General features: G+C 33.5%; 1 protein-coding gene across 1 annotated transcript in view; it reads left to right on the forward strand.

Annotated features, from left to right (window-relative positions):
* Nucleotides 1-7,500, forward strand: part of LOC131165972 (probable sodium/metabolite cotransporter BASS4, chloroplastic) — a 52,540-nt gene extending 45,040 nt beyond the window's left edge. Inside the window, exons 9-14 of the mRNA XM_058124164.1 lie at nt 1,574-1,595; nt 2,026-2,093; nt 4,427-4,512; nt 6,595-6,724; nt 6,985-7,086; nt 7,171-7,500. Coding sequence (XP_057980147.1) covers nt 1,574-1,595; nt 2,026-2,093; nt 4,427-4,512; nt 6,595-6,724; nt 6,985-7,086; nt 7,171-7,245 — 483 coding nt within the window. The 3' untranslated portion in view covers nt 7,246-7,500. The remainder of the gene's footprint in view (nt 1-1,573; nt 1,596-2,025; nt 2,094-4,426; nt 4,513-6,594; nt 6,725-6,984; nt 7,087-7,170) is intronic.
* The last annotated feature ends 10,668 nt before the right edge of the window (nt 7,501-18,168 follow it).

Below are 18,168 nucleotides of genomic sequence, written 5' to 3' on the forward strand. Positions count from 1 at the left end.
AGCACATCGGCATATGTTTTCTGCCTTTGGAAATGGCACCATTTCATGGTGTTCAAAAAAGCAAAACACTGTTGCCTTGTCATCTGCAGAAGCAGAATATATTTCAGCAACAGAGGCTGCTCATGAAGGAGTTTCGCTGAAGAAATTACTTAGTGATTTAGGGCTGGAGCAAGAGGGTCCTACAACCATATATTGTGACAATATGTCAGCAATAGCTCTAACTAAGAACCCTAATTTTTCATGCCAGGACAAAGCATATTGAGGTTAGACATCACTTTATTCGTGACCTTGTGCTGAAGGAAGAAATTCAGTTAGAATTCATCAGCACTAATGAACAACCAGCAGACATGCTCACAAAACCTATTACTACTGAGAAGTTTTTGAAGTTCAGAGACATGTTAGGACTCACGGCTTTAGAGGGGAATTTGTGAGAAAGCCGTGAGCCTACTGAAGTTAGTTAATTCAGTTATTTAGTTGAAAAGTCAGTAGACAACTCAGCTTACAGTCAGCAGAACATTCAGCAATAAAATTATTCAGTCAGCAAGTTGCTGCCAGTGTGATTCTTATCCAAAGTTCTGTTCAGTTTTTTAAAGTGGAATACAGCTGTCATCCATTAATAGCACAGGAGTGAGTTATATAGTCTAGGAACTTGTCATATTCTTTGCGTTGTTTCTAGGTTTATTTAATGAGTTGTTAAATCCCTAGAATATTAAAATTTCCCATCAATTCCCCATGTACTCTGCCCTATAAATAGTGGCCTTACCCCAGTCATTTTAAGTAGTGAAAAAAATAGAAAAGAATCTCAAAAATCTAGCAAAAAGTGCTGCAGCACTGTAGCTTTTTATATATGTAATTTCTTCATCAAGTCAGTAAATTAAAGAGGCATTTTTCAGTATTTTTCTTCTCTGTTTTTCTATTCTTTTGTTCCAACAACCCCAAATAGTTGGGCTGCTCTGCATTTTCCCTCTCACTGAAATTCCTATTGAAGAAAATATTCCAAGAGACTGTAGTCCCCTTAAGGATAAAAACCCTGCAATTGGGGCATTACAGCGATTCAAGAGACTATAAAGACAAGGAAAGGCATTACAAAAAGGTTCTATCCAAATCCACCTGTCTTCCCAAAACAAACTCTCCCCCTTTACTCACCCAGAGTCTTACCCAAGTAGAAATGCGAAGTCTGATAAATAATTCCCAAGTATTCCCATGAGTAGCATTAATACTAACTCTGGCATCCCACCGTTCTGATTACACATCATGTAAATGCTCTTGGAGTTACTTTTATTCCAGTAGCTCCAATGGATCATGTAAATGATTTGGTGCTGCACTGATCTTTCAGGTTTCATTTATATTAACTCAACCATAAAGCATGTTCCCCTTCTTGTGAAAGCCTTAATATTGGTGCCATATGGAGTGATGCTGGTGCATTCCTTAATTATAGTTTTCTTGAATTTTTTGCCAGTCTGTAATAGTTTAATTACATCATTAGCATTTGGTGATTTTATAGTTTTCATGAATATTTTTTGCTTGTGGCTTCGTAGATTCCTGGTGGTAACTTTTGCTTTTTGGTCTACAGGTTTTTCGAGAATCCATCAAAGGTGAGTTTCTTAGTCTTCACTATTCTATACATTTCTTTGTATTTTGTGCTGAAACAAAGACCATGAGCTAATAAATGTGAATGGATTATCACTGCGTAGTAGCGAATTTTATTTTAGAGATATTATGAGGGTGAGCCTTTTTCCATTGGTAAAATAATGTCAAGTCATGGATTTAGATTCAGTGTCTTCAAATGTAGAGGCAAGGCTGCATAAAATCATGCCTTCTCCAAATTGTTAATATGGCATGGGGGACTTGTGCATATGATGTTATAATTTAGTTTCCAAGAATAACATGAGTATTCCTATTCATACTGTTTTCTGAACAATGAGAATGTTTCCAGGATGTGGTTAAAGAATCTTAGTTTCAAGATGATACCAGTTCTTTAAACTCTGGTTTTTCTGGTTAAATCTGGTTCTATGTGCATTGCAGGCGTCGCAGACTTTGTTGACCAGAACCGTAAGGCTTTGTCGATGATCAGTGCAATATGCCTCAGTTTGGTAGGGCTGAAACCTTGTCTACATTTTCTCTTCTACATGTATGTAATGTGTGTCTATGTGTGTTTGTGGAAGTGTAATATTGCAAGTACTTATTAGATAGTGTGGGCATTTGTTTACATATTTGATGCTTCACTGTAGTATTGAGGTTTATAGATTATTGTCAATTTGGCATGCTTTGCATAATCAGAGCTCACTTCTGGTTCATTTAGTGTTTGAGTGTATATAGTAATGTCTATTGTTTGTTCATTCATTGCCCAGAGTGTCTTTTCCCAAATTTAAAAGCACTCACCATCCCCACCATGTTGCATATGATTTAAATGCACCAAGGTCTTAAACTTCAAAGCTCTAAAGTACGAAATTTTGATTTTGATGTCAATTTTGATTTTGATTTGAAAAAATAACGGAAATCAATCGTAAAGCGTGGGATTCTTTGTGAAACTTTAGAAATGGTTAGCAGACATAATAATGTAAGTTTTAGGACTAATATATTACAAGTTAAATACATCAATGTTGTGTGAGGTGGAAAAGTTGTAATGTAGTATGTGGATCAAACATATTTGTAAGATAATGTACACTAAACATATTCAGTTGATACAAATGAAATTCATATATCATTTAAATATTATTATTATACAAATAAGGATAATTTTGACATGAATGGTTAAATAAAATGTTGTTGTAAGTTTATTTTTTCACATAATTTCAAAAGCACTTGTAATAATCTTTTGTTTCAAGTCGTTTGATAAATATAAATAAAATAAATTAAGAGATAAATTTTACTTCACTCCTAAATCTCTCATTTGAATTTCAAGGAAATTTCATTATATTGTTAAAATTTCGAAAAGCTTCGCTAAACTTTTGAGACTTTGATAAATTTCAGATGATTGGTGGATATTTCAACGGAAATTATGCAAGAGGGAAATCGACTGCCATTTCGATTGAGGATGATGGAAACTGGAATTTCGAAGAAAATTTCGACAATTTCGTGGAAATTTAAGACCATGAAATGCACTACAAAGTTTTATGCTAGTTTGACCTATCTTTTGCATATGAAGTACACATGGACACGACTGACATCATGTCACACCATGGGCATACTGACCCTAAAGATGAGATAGTGGGATTACTCTATGAGTCCCACGCTTTGTTCTCATAATGTTGAAATGCGGAAGCTCATTAGGAGATGTATATATGATCCTCAAAGTTTGGAGTGCATTGTTTATGTAGGAGGAAAGTGTTAAAAGATATATAGGCGTTTTTTTCTTGGCATAAAAAAAAGTAGGTAGTTGGTGCTTTATTTTTCGTATGTTTAGATTGAGATTGATGGTAGTCATCCCTGTTTGATGCTTACCTGGAAACAGGAATTCTGATAAAGGAGATTTTTTTTTTTAAATGCTGCGTATTTCAAGAAAAGTTTTCCTAATATTTATAATTATTTCATGGAGATGGTAATGGAACTCTGGATGATACCCCAGACCCAAGTTTAGTCATTTAACAAAAAACTTATGGCATTTGAGGGTATAAATTAACTAGTTTTTACTCTAGCTTGAGGGTGGCAACTACTAGGTTTCCAGTTAGAACTTCTTGGCACTGTGGGTTCTTTTCCCTTTTTCTTTTTAAATTTTTAAATGTTATTTATTATACTTTTGTCAAGAATATGCACATTTCAAAATTTCATGGAAGCTTTTCTCAATAAGGATTTCACCCTGAAGGATGTATATTTAAGCATCATTGCAAGATCAGCGGCCTTGGTTTCAAATGAGATAGTGCAAATTTTGTGGAGCTTTGAAGCTGTGTTTTGGTGATAAGGGTTCAGTAAAGGTGTGGTGACAAAAGGTGGGAATGACAGGGAAGATGAATTAGTTGAGGAATTTGATAGCGGTGTTTCCACTAGGTCGCCACTTATTTGGACCTTCCTTGGAGCAAAATGGAAATGTTAATTAATTGTTTTTATCTTTTATTGTGCTAGCATCTTTAAAGATATCAGAGTATACATTGTTCTCTACATTTTTTAAGTTGTCTGTAAGCTTGTCTTGGATACTTCACATGGTTTGGTTATTTATGCTATTTTTGAGATGTATAAGCAGTATCTATGCTTCGTTTTCAATAGAAAGTTTTCTCGTGAGATCTCTATGATTTTTCTGTGATACTTCTCTTTGATGAATGTGCATATCTTGAGGGAATTCTAGTGCCAACAGTCCTTGTAAGATTTGTCTAATCTTCAGTAGTGATTTTTGAAGCAGCACACCAAGATGTTATGTATTTTCACATGGCCTCTTATTTGTTTTAATTTGAAAGTTCTCCTGGTTTCTAAACCTTTGATTTCTGTTCAGGTGCCATGGATTCAAGTGAGCAAATCAAGGTCACTGCTGTTAATGGTTAAACCGGCAGTTTTTCTCGTAGCTATTGGGATGGGATTGTATGTTTTCCCTTCTCAACTTCCTCTTACTTCTGGTGTCATTTTGCTTTTAGTTTGTTTCATGTGAAGAATTTTTTTGATTTACTTTTTTAGATTTCCAGCAGTGCAATTGGTGATATACTGATATTGAACTGCCACTGAAAAGTGAAATTTGATACATGTTACTTGGGGTTTGGGAAAGAATTCTATGGCTACTAGAAACTCTAGCGAGTGTCAAAGGTGATACTCTTGCAACATGAATCAGTCCATTGAATGCATATAGGCTGAGATGATGTCTAATTGTAATTTCTATCCAAACCTGCAATAGTCTGGTTGGCCAGTATAGGTATAAATTTGGGCTTTCTAGTGGTGTGAGCACCTTTTGAACAAAGCTTCAAATTTTGACAACCCTGAAATGGTTTCTGTCCATTTTGTAAATAGGCATTTCAAAGGTCTTCTCTATGTTGACAAAGAAAGCATTCTATTTTCCCTTTGATGCTAATCAAATATTGACCAGATTTATCTGATTCAAATAAACTTTAAAAGCAATGATTATAATGTGATCTTTAAATTTATGCTACTCACTATCCCTTACCTTCCAGCATATCTCCTTATTTTGGTCAATTGTTGACAAATTACACGATGCAGGTCACTCTGCCCCATTGCCATAACCCCTCACATCTCCCTCTCGTTTCCCTCCTTGCCTTGCCTGAAAAGAGCACCTTCTAACCTTCTAAAACAACAAGAAGCAGCCCCAAGTCTCTCTGTGAGTTGACTAATGAATCCTTGTTTTCCATTTTGTTTAATCCAAAGCAGCATCCTCTGGAAGTTGAAAGACCATCAAATCCTTCCTAACTACCTCAGTCAAAAGTTTATTCTGTCTACCCTTCCCCCTCTTGCTGCCTCTAACCTCAATCAAATCACTCTCTTAAGTGTCCAAACCATTTTATTTTCTCAAGTGCCCTTTCGACTACAAGCACCACTCCTAGCTTAATGCATATATTTTTGTTTCATCATTTATCTTTTAGAGATATACTGCTCATGTATCTTAATATTATACACTGGTTTTTCCATAAACTATTTTTAGTTGCCCTAACGTTTTAATCCTTAGAACATAATCCTAGAATTTTTTATTATTTTTTCCCATGATTTTCTTTGTCATTTTTGAATCATATACATCCAATAGCATTATAAAGTTTTTGACAATGAGAATTTACTTGGGATTGGCAATTGAAAAATTGAAAAATTTTATAACTTATTGCCCCCAGTTTACATTCCAAAGCAATTGTTAAATGATGATAACTAGTATTGGGGAAAGAATTGTAATTAAATTTGAGAAAGTGAAATAACTAAGAAATGCCTTGCTGGGAATTTACCTTAATTTTAACTTCCTACTTTGAAGGTCAATTAACTTGAAATTTTAGTAATTGGAGCATGTTGACTTTTGTCTTGCACATTGTGACAATAAGCTTTTCTGATGATGTATTATTTTTTTCAATATCACCACGACTTGGCATATGATTACATATTTATGAAAATTGTGCCGTTGACCTATTTATTCATTTTTCATTTTGAATGATAATCATGCCTTATGGTAAAGTATATTCAAGATTAATTTATATTCTTGGGCACCTGCTTAACTGCCCATGATTGGGGCTAAGAAACTAGTAATGTGTTTGCTTGATTACATCTATAACTAAAGTTGAAATATGGGGAGTCTAAAGCTTACCTTGATGTGAGACTGTTGTAATTGAAACGTCCTTGTTTCTCCTTGCTGGGCTCCATCATACATTTCCTCTTAATGATGTCTAGAGTCTAGACTACATGACCACCCCCCCCCCCAACCCCCTCTTCTTCCCCCTCTCTAGGGAAAAAAAAGGCTGAGATGAAATCTCTTGAAGACCTTTACAGTGAGCTGGCTGATACCTTTCTTTAGATTTATTGAGTACCAGCATCTGCTTGAATGATGTATAAAGTGTTACATGTTCAGCACAGGAGAAGGCATTAAAAATCTTCTTGTTACTTAGATCAGTTTACAGGCTCTTAACTTTGTGGGCTTTATTGACTAGAATCAACTGACAGGACTATCTTCTCTGGCTGCAGGCTCTTGCATCTCATGCTATTAGCATTTAACATTCTGGCAGTGCAGAGTCTTTCAGCTGTCTCTGGTGGTAGCAAATCACTGTTTGCTAACAAACAGAATGCCAGTGCTCTTGTTCTTGTTGCTAGCCAGGTAAGATGTGTCTTTCTTTGAGCACCAAGTTCCCCTTAACACATTATAATGCACCTTCAGACAGAAAATTGGGCTCTGTTTTGGGAGATCTAGAAATTGGTCAAATAATAATGAACTACTTTATTTGGTCAGACACACTAACAGATCAGTTGAAATTTCGGTTACAATGACACTTGAAGATAAAAATCTTTGTTTGGGGGCCTTTAGGACAACTCTGTTTGAAATCATTATTGAAGCTTGAAATGTTGGCATGCTTGTAGAAAACGCTGCCTGTAATGGTAGCTGTTGTGGATCAGCTTGGTGGTGCATTTGGTGAATCCGGTTTGCTTGTTCTTCCTTGTGTTGCAGCACATTTGAACCAGGTTATTTCTGATTCTGCTTATTCTGCTCATCTGTTCCTTGTTTTTGACACAATTATGGCTGAGCAAAGAAATTGTTTTATGTAGATTATTACGGACTCTATTCTTGTCAACTTTTGGCTCCAAGAGGGTCGGTATTCCAACAATGCCCGGATAGCCTAAACTTTTGGAATGCGAATCTTGATATTTACCAGCATGTTTTGGTGCCAGGGCAAGATATTCTGTTGACAGGGCATAGCTTAGGTTATTAAGAATTTTATAGTGGGATGTCCGTGCCATTCTCTATTTATCAGTGGCTCCCATCTGTCATATATGGTTGGTGTGATCTCATAAACATTTTTTACAATCAACAGATCGAAATATCTTTTATGTACATTGCATGATATAGTTTTAAGACATCTCAAATTTTCAGTTCAAGATTTACTAGCATTTCCTCCTTTGGTAATAAATGAGGAGTTCCAGTCTTGGAACAATCTCCCATTGCGGTGGGGACGAAATAAACAGAGGAAGCAGTTGGATGTTCAATGTCTTCAGCAATCAGTATTGGATTCTGAAAAAAGTAGTTGTCACAAGTCTGCCATAAGTATTTGGCATTTAGCATTTTTCCCCTGGTTCATGTGATGCTTACAGGATTTGTGCTACTTCCCTGACACGAGGAAACAAATGCAAATTGTTCTCTTTGTAAAGATCAATTATAAGAATGTCACATTATATGGATCTTATATTTAGGCCTTGTCATTAAGTTAGGAAATTAACTTAGATTAGTAGCTCAAGGAAAAACGTTGAAGTTTGATAAAGAATTTAGGACTGAGATTACTCCATGAACATGCCATCATGTCATCGTTTTTTATTTAACACTTTATAGGAGGGAGCTTTAATCGTTTTTTTTTTTTCAGGGATGGAAAGATGGTCTGCTCCAACCAAATGTTATTATGCCATCATTTTTCATTTAGCACTTAATAGTAGTGTATCAAAATCTGTTTTTAGGGTCAAGTGATACGGTTCAAACTTGAAGTTGATTATAGATTTATGAGCTTAGTTACAAGTAGCCGATCAGTCAACCATTTTTACTAGGCGTGGTTAATTCTAAACTAGTAATACTAAAAAGTAGACTTTACAAATTAATTAACCCTGTGCTCGGAAAATATGAATTTTCATTTGTATTATTTTGTGTAAAGTGCAACACAATTATCTTCCATTTTTTCAAAATTTTGTGCTCACTTTCAAATCTCTATATAAAGTACTTATGTTTTGAAAAAAAAGTTGAATGAGCATTGTACGGACTTTAAATTTTATGAATAGGAAAACCATTCTAAAACTTTTGTTTAGGGGGGTGTTTGGTCCTGAAAGACACTAAAATTCATTACAAGCTTTAAAAAAGTAATTGAACTTTTAAAATTAGTAAGATAGTGTATGGAAGCATAAATTTCAAATCTTGAATTTGAATAAATTTAAATATAATTTTATATTATATTTTATTTAAATTTAATATAACCATAAATCTAAGCCTCTTCAAATAGAGGATAATTCCCTTTCTTTTTCAGTGAAAGGAATTCCTTTCATCAATTCATTACTAGTTGGGAAGAATGGGCTTTTAAGAGCAGTAATTCCTCTTCCTTTTCGGTAAAAGAAATTCCTTTCATCAATAGGGTTATAAAGTCAAAAAAAAAAAAAAAAAAAAAAAAGTTGACTCATCATGAGCCAATCCAACAGAGCACGTCAAATCACATAGACAAATTACAAACGAAGTCATTTATATAATATAATATAATCACATCACCTCACATAGCATCAAATGAAAATATAAACAAAATCATTTATTCTATACTGACGTCCCACTGCACAAATGAAACACAACTCTCCCAAGTCCTAACACAACCATTTCTTGCCTTATCAAACCAAACACAATCCCAAGTGCTAACTCTTCCTATTTTTATATAAAAGTCATCATCTATCTCGATATAGAGTCGTAACCCCTACCATTTTTTTTTTCGTACGAGTTAGCAGTTGCTTTCAAGATTCAAATATAGGCAACTCTTAAGACTTTTCCCTTCCACCAAGCAATTAATATATAGTATCCCCTGCGCATTTCACATCGCCTTGCAGACTTTTCCTCTCCAATATTCTTGCACCCAAAGCTTCATCTAAAAGTCCGCAGCCTTGATCTCCAAATCTACCCACCCTCAACTGCATCCACAAACAATTGAGAATATTAAAAAACTAAATAAATGAACAAGCAGGAAAGAAGTGACAATGGCTGGCAGAGGAACAAGCCCTGCTAAAGGTCTTCAATGTTGGGTCATGCTTAGATTATGACTTTAGTGATTCAACTGTTGGGCAGTTCGTAGTTTATGTGGTGAGACTTTTACTAATACTAAATAACTGACTACTAGCCCTTTCCACAATTGATGTGAGATAAACTCAACAATCTTTCACTCACACACCGGGTTTCAAATCAGTAACATTACCTACTCGGAATCTTGGAAAGAATGTTGAACCACGACTCTGATACAAGTGTTGGGCAGTTTAGGACCTTCTCAACTCCAAAATCTAGTTCGTGGGTGAAACTTTCCTCACACTTAATAATTGACCACCAACCCCTTCCACAACCAATGTGAGATAACCCCAACATCAATTGAGTTCTAAATGTTGAAATATTTTCTAAAATATATGATTTTATGGGTTTTCAAACTCTTCCATTTATGAATTTTCTAAAGCATCTATGAGAAGTATTTAATGTTATGTGAGTTTGTCTCACATTAGAACAAGAGGAAAATAAAAGGTCATTAATAAATGATAAGGTAAAATAATCTCTTAAAGTTGGTTAAGAGATAATGTTATGTGTAATCTAGTGCATCATAGGACAGGTATCATTTGCGCGCATACACAGAGTCGTGCGCCTTTCCGAAAAGACATAATTTTGTCTATTTAAAGATAGAATTAACTCCACGAAATATACAGAAAATTCATCATTTTCTCATTTTCTTTCTTACATAAAGTTTTCACAAATTATATCTTTTTCAAATATGAATTCTATTTTTTGTAAAGATAGAATTTCAGAAAATTTATTTAAATTTTTCTGAAAGTGTTTATGATCAGTTTTCGTATATCACATCAAATTCTGAGTTTTATTATTTCTCAAAAATATATTTGCTGATTCAATACATACAATATTTTTTCTTATGCCACGAAGTTTTTTTTTTTTTTTGTTGTCACGCAGCGATTAAATTGCACCCACCAACAGCAACAGTCTATGAATTCAAAGGGAACACTTAAGTCTGATCCGTTCCTATTCTGATGTATACAGTTTACAGCCTTTGGCTCTTTAATTCTGCAAGTTGGCAGAAACCCAAAAATTGCAAGTGCTTGAAGTATAATAAAATTTGTGCTTTAAAGTTATTTGCAGGCTCTGTGCCATGTCTGTTTTATTTTTTTTGATTTTATTTTTGTTCTTTGTGACAGTTCCTGTCAAACTTCTGGCAGCATATATACTGATTTCAATGTCTGCGGTGTAACAGCTGACGAGAAAGCTACAAGGCACAAATTTCTTTACTGCAAATTTGAAGTCTTAGATTTGTATTTAGATAATTGAAACAAATATAATGTAATTTTATATTAAATTTTATTGACATTCATATAAATTTAAATTTAAAGTATTTTCCAAACATAGGACTGATTTTAGAGGGCATTTAAAATTATTTTATTTTGCATTTTACAGATTTTGTTTTCTTTCTTTCTTGCTTTTTTTTTTCTTTTTAAAAAAAAACTTCAATGTGTTCTGTAAGCGCTTTTGTGAACATGATTGTTAACACCGAGAGAGAGTTTTTATGAGGGCTTGATACAGATGGATAAATACCAACTTGATCACAAAACTTAAGTTTATTGGAATCTTAGACCTAACTATGTATATAAACACCAATCATCTACTATTTTTTCAATGTGTGACAAACTTACAAGCGAAATTCTTAACAATCTTCCTAACTTTAAGGGGAAGTCTTTATGAGAGTTTGATATAGATGGATAAACATCAACTTGATCCAAAAACTTAAGTTTATTGGACCTTGGATCCAACTATGTATATAAACACACATCTACTATTTTTTTAATGTGGGATAAACTTACAAGTGAAATTCTCAACAATTTCTTTCTCACTTGTGAGTTTCAATCATTCCCCCTTAAATGGAAACTATCACTCTTGTGAGAGCAAGTCAAGATTCAATAAGTCTTCCATAAAACAAAAACGAAAAAAAAAATCAATCATTTTTTAAATATCCTTCCCTTTTATTTTTGTGATTTTCTTTCAAAATGATTCATTTCTTCAAAATATTGTGTCTCCTAGGAGCAAAGTATTTGGTTTAGAAGGAGAGAAGTAGTGGTGAAAAGAGTGGAAAAGAAATGGGTTTTTCTATTCTGGTTCAAATAGGGTGGGAAAAAAAAAGGAGAAAAATATGAACTTTGCTATAGTGTTTTGAAAGGTCCTAACTATAAAGGATAACTCCTCAAATCAAGCACAAGATCATACAATCTGATTATTATGCTGAAAATCTGATTGTAACAGCCGAAACTTTCTGTAACAGTTAGGAAAATCACAAGTTAAAGTTTTGTAACAGTTAGACAAATCATGAGTTAAAGTTTTGTAACAGTTAGACTTATTTTAACTTTCATTTCTAAAATAGATTTTGTATACTTGTATATAGTATCATACAAACGTTTGTAATGTGTGAGAATAATAAAAATTTTACTGTCAATATTATCAAGCTTCATCACTAACTCTGCGGCTGCATTGGTACATACAAAACCACATGCCTACTCTACAATCCTAATTTTAACACAATAAAAATTATTTAGATAAGAAAAACACTAAAAATTTGGGGCCTATAACTATACACTCACAAATGACATTGGGAGGGTGTTTTGTTGAATACATAATTGAGGAGTGATATACTCATCATAACAATGGATGGGTCCATTTATTGGAGGGGTGCATGCATGTTGGGAATCTTGAGAGAATTGATAACTTTTATATATATGTAATGCAACTATATATGCAAGTTGTGATCTTGGCATCCTCATTAATTTTTTGGATTTTGAAAATTTCCACAACAACAGGGTTGTCTCCTTCCTCTTGGTGAGAAAGTTATTATAATCAATGTCATCTTTCTTCCCTTACCCATCAAATATCAACATCTTATCTACATTTGCACTCTTCTTTGTCCATTTTATTAGGCTTAGATTACACAATGAGAACCACTACATTTCTTAACCTATACACTTTCCTACCCATCATAATAGTTATAAGCTACCACTTTCAAGATAGAATCCCTACCTTTAACTCTTGTGATTCTAGTACCCCTAGTGGACATCTTCATTTCCTTAAATACCCTTGCATATAAAAATATACATAAATTTAAAAAATAATAGTAAAGACAATTAAAATATAATTTTATTATTTTTCAATGTCATGTCTAAGAAAATTCTTATCATAAAGTAAATTTTGAAAGTACCACATTTAGATAAAATAATTATAATAGTTTTTACTTTTACTATAGTGTTTTTTAATTGTGTATTATTTTGCAATAATTTTATTATTTTAATCATATTCTTATAATACTTTTTGATTTAAAGACAAAACTAAGTATTTTTTTATTAAATTTTTAATTTGTTTTAGTTTCATAGATATTAACCAAACAAGTTGTGGTTTTTGTTTCTAATTCAATTTTGGCATTCCTCTTTGGTTCTCATTTTTCAAATTTTTAATTGTAATACCAAATGGCCTCTTAAGATTCCATCTACCACACCATCTAGAATTAAGAATAATTTCCAAGAATGGGAATAGAATGCCAAAATTGAAATTTTTGCATTTGAAATTTGAGAATAGAAATTAATTTAAGCAAAATTTATATCAACTCAAAATCTAATAAAATTTAGTAACACTTTATGAGTTTTTTCAATATGACACTCCACCAAATGATCATCTCAAAACTATAAAAAAAATTCTTTAAATTTAATTTTATTGACAACATAATTTTTTTTAGTTTATAGTTAATATATACACACACACACAAAGATGGAAGCTCTTACACAAATCTTTAGAGAGTATTATTTAAATGATGGTAGACTTTTTTTTTGTGATTTATTGTCTTAATCTTTCCTCATATTAAATATATATATATATTAAATAATTATTAAATTACACTGTTTAATTATTTCATATTTTAAACAAATAATAATTCTTGTTCGAGATAATTTTTAGTTGTTGCATGCTGTAATTTTGATTTAGACTTTTATAAAACCATTCAAAATCCAAGTACTAATTTAATCCTTCTTATTCTTCTTTGAAATAGACTCAACAATTTATTTAATATTAGATACACTGAAATGAAACATGTTGGAAAGTCAAATAGAATGAAAAGTTAATCTAATAGATATCCAATAGTCTTTGACAAATTGCCATGATTATCCAAAACATAACGTGATTATATTTTGTTAGGATTGGTGTATACCCCAACGGGGATGAATTGGATATTTAAAAAATTATCCTTCTTAGGTTAAATCATATGACAATGGTAATACACAATCCTAGGGTCTGTCTAAGCAAATGAAAAACCCAACACAATTCAATTGAGCAAATATTTAAAACAGATATACCAATCTCAGTATTTCTCAAAAATTCATAATACTTAAACCATGCACACATCCATAATTTATTAAATATAAGCATACATGTACAGGAAATTGAAGTGCATAAATTTAAGAGCAGACACAAGATATAATATCAGGGTTTGGCCAATACTGCCTACGTTCCCGCCTCAAGCTCACAAGTGAGAGGATTCACTAAATGCTTGCTTAATTTGTGGAGCGACAGCGATTACACTACCCTTTCCTTACTGGGCAAAGGAACACCCTAGGTCACATTCACAGAGCTGACCCCAACCTTTACAACCACACCTTAGATAAGTGTACCTAGTTTTCTTAACCGGGTTTAAACCATCTGACGCTTTCTTAACTAGGTCTAAATAATCTGGTACATGTTACAGACCAGTGCAATCCTCTTTCGATGATTACACGTCGGGAATACAACAATATCAAATATTTTGTATACAAGAAAATTTGCTTCTTACATTAAGCAAATAAGTACACCGATGAGGCTTAAACACACTCACATATGATAAAGATATATACTCAAGTGAGATTTGGTTAAGCAATATGTCAGCTCTCAATAAATGTGTATAGAGATTTATACGTGAGTGTGATACCTTTGATTCAATATAATGTATCCAATAAATGAATACTAAAAGGATCTTTAGAAACCCTAAGCGAGTATCTCAACAAATATTTTTCAAAACATTAAGCACAAAAGATATTAGGGTTTTCAAGCTTGCCAAAAATTATTTTTTAGACAAAAGCAATATGCAAGCTTTTGAATCTTGCAATAAGGATGCAAGGATTCACAAGTAGGGGTGAGCAAATGGTCGGTTCAGCCAAATTTGGTTAATTAACCGAATTAACCGAAATTTTTGGTTAATGAAAACTGTTAACTGAATTGACCGAATAGAGGGGCCTCACTAAATCGAACTTGACTGAATTACCTTTTCGGCTTATTCGGTTAACCAATTTAACCGAATTAATTTGGAATTAATTAATAAAATATAATATAATTGTAGATTTTTTAGCAAGTACTAATTAACATATTATCAAATTAACATATATTAATTAACATATTAACAAATTAGCATATACTAATTAACATATTAACAAATGAACATATACTAATTTGTATTTAAATTTTAATTAATTATTAAATCGGTTATTTCGGTTAACCGAATTAACATTCCTCTTGACCGAACTGATTAACCGATTAACTGAAATTCGTAAAATCATAACCGAACTGACCGATCTTGTGTTCTTAACCGAACCGAACCAACCAATTTCGGTTGGTTAATTCGGTTAATTCGGTTTTCCTCGAATTATGCTCACCCCTATTCACAAGCATTGATAAGTTTTTCCCAAAAAATATTTATAAGTGAAATACAATGGGAAAAACTTTAGCTAACTCTCAAAAATCAATATCAACAATATAAGTATAAGGGAGAGTTTAATCTTAAAGAAATATATGAATGAATCTCCTTAAAAAATAATTTTGCAAACAAGAGTGTAAGGAGTATGCTTGAAAAATTTGCAAGAGTATGAGCAATAGGAGCACAAATATTTTCAAAGAAAATTTGCTAATTATTTTTCTATTCACCTTTCTAATTAGGACAAATAAAGGGGTATCATGCCCCAAACCCGGCGATGGGCCCCAGGGTGTGATGTAGTAACCTAACCTGTCTCTGTATCATACAAAACACACATAATACTATGATGAATGAGGGTCCGACCTCGTGGGGTTTCCGTACACCCTATACACATTCACATACACAACATATACGTAGTGAAAAAGTTTATTCCATACATACATCGTACCATACCAGAGTCTATACAAACAGAGTCTACACTCCATATTACAAAACATAACCCAGGGTGCTAGCAATACCCAAAATGACAACCCTGTTACAGTCCAAGGACTTACACAAGTACTCTACGCAGTAAATCGACCACCACGCTCCCAACACTAGGACGCTAGTTTCGGTTACTCGAAGGACCTGAAAACATATATGTATGATAGGGGTGAGACACGTCTTAATAAGGCATAATCATGTTATATCGGTGTGTGGCATATGAGTATTATCATGACATAAAACATAACATAGTTCAGTTCTAGTATTTCCACAATACAATTCCAGTATAGTTCTCAACACACACACACATGATCAATCAACCCAGTGTCGTCACACTCTTCGGCATAAAGGTGATCAACTAGTAAGAGGTGATATTTCACGCCCTCGCATATAGAGTCTGTTGGAATTGGTGTGATCCCAAGAGAGGGGGGGTGAATTGGGTTTTAAAAACTTTTTGGCTAATTTAAACAATTCGTTGATTTACCACAATATCATATCCCATTTAACATGTATACGTGTATGTAAAGCGAGTTTAACAATAAAAGCAAACATACACGTGTGTAGTATCTTATTTAAATCAAATGTGAGCATTAGAATAATTTCGACATTAAATAAACATTCATACACATGCTGAAATTAAAGTGCAGGAATTTAAATAAGATAGAAAGAGCGACACCAGATTTGTTATCGAGGTTCGGCAAAACTAGCCTACATCCCCACCTTGGGCTTACCCCTCAAGGATTCCACTAAACCTGCTCACTTAACCAGGCAGAGTAAAAGCCTTTTACATCCTTTCCTTACGGGGCAAGGAAAACCCTAGCTCAATTACTAGGTTAAGCCAAACTAGTCTCACTTGCAGGGCTGAGACTCCCTAGTTAAATTCCATACTGAACTGAACCGGTCTCACTTATGGGGCTGAGACTCCCCAGTTCAATTAACGAGCTGAACCGAACCATTACAATAAAATCATTTTGTACATAAAAGTGCTTCTAAAAAATACAAGTAGAGATGTATACAATAAGCTCAATAAAATATGCACTCCAAGGATATGTAATAATGCTCAGGGGAGTAAGGGTGCTTAACTAAATTTAAACCTTAATAAAAAATTTTCTCCAAGAAGATATTTCAATAATAATATAGGAGAACTTAGGGTTTTGTTCTTTCAATGATTTTTGCACAAATAGAATATGTATGAAAAGTGTATATTATGTTCTCCAACAAAGATTTATGCAAGTTAGAAATACTTGGAGAATCTAGGAGTTAAGTTCAATAAAATATTTGTACAATAAATAAATTCTCTCAAAAATATTTATCAAAGAAATAATCCGGGAGAAATGTAAGTAATACTCTCAAAGATTGATTTTCAAACAGTAAATAATAAGAGAGAGTATGTGCATGTAAATACAAGTGAAATGCCCAAAATAAAATACTCTCTTTAAAAATGATTTTGAGATAAAACAAGTGAAAGAGAGTTGAAGAGATTTGTTTAAAATATTTTGCCCCAAAGAAGAATTTTTGCAATAAAAATGAGTTTGGGGAAACTTTGATCAACAAAAGATTAGAGAGAAATTTAGAGTTAATTAAAGTTACTAATCTGGAGTAATGAGTGGGTATTTATAGAGTTTGTGAAAAATATGACCGTTGGGGACACGAAGGTCATTTTAGAAAAAGTTTAATGACGTTTAATTAAAATTAACTTCGTTTTAAAAAGTTAACCGCGGTAAAAATTCAGACCAACCCTAGAGCACCGGTTGATCAGAAGACTTTCGGTCGACCAAAGTTCATATGGCTCGGTCGACTAGGCCAATTTTGAACTTCAGGGTCAGTCGACCAGGGGGTGATTTTTTCAAATTAGCACGATTCGGTTGACCAGGGTGAAAATGAACTAACTGGTTGGTCGACCAGAAAAGGCGATTTTTCAAAACAGCGAGGTTCGGTCGACCGGTCATTTTGAACTGAGAAGTTCGGTCGACCAGGTAGTTGGGGTGTTTTTCGAGGACCATCGGTAAACCAGAGCGTTGGAGTACATTTTGGGCTCGGTCGACCGGGTGGTCAATATGTTGACTCTTAGGAGGTTCGGTCGACCGAGGCCATTTGAACTACAAGAGTTTGATCGACCGGGACAAAGTCAATCGTTGACCTAGACTTAGGTTCGGTCGACTGGGCTACAAATGTTATAAGGATCGGTCGACTGAAAGTGCACATTTTGTGCATTTCGGTCCTATTTCAGCCAACAATCACCCTATTCAAAAACTTTGTATGATTTTAGTCTTTTTAGGAAAAATATTTTTTGTGAGATGTGCTGGTCCCTAGGGTCTATCTACGTTCGTTCTGAGCATTCAAACACATCATGCAAAAGCATGCATTATTATAGACCAAAGATAAAAATAAATGCATATACAAGTAAAAATGAATGTCTTCTTTATCTTCTTTGCTCTTAAATCTTCATAGAATACGCCAGATATAAGCTTTGAGTCATGTCATGGCTTCCATGCCCTTTACCTTATGTGTGTGCTGAATCATGAACCTATTCAAAAACACTAAATGCACACATAAGATACTTGTGCGTTTGCCAGCATTAAAACAG

This window comes from Malania oleifera, chromosome 10 (assembly GCF_029873635.1).
Source record: "Malania oleifera isolate guangnan ecotype guangnan chromosome 10, ASM2987363v1, whole genome shotgun sequence".
NCBI lineage: Eukaryota > Viridiplantae > Streptophyta > Magnoliopsida > Santalales > Ximeniaceae > Malania > Malania oleifera.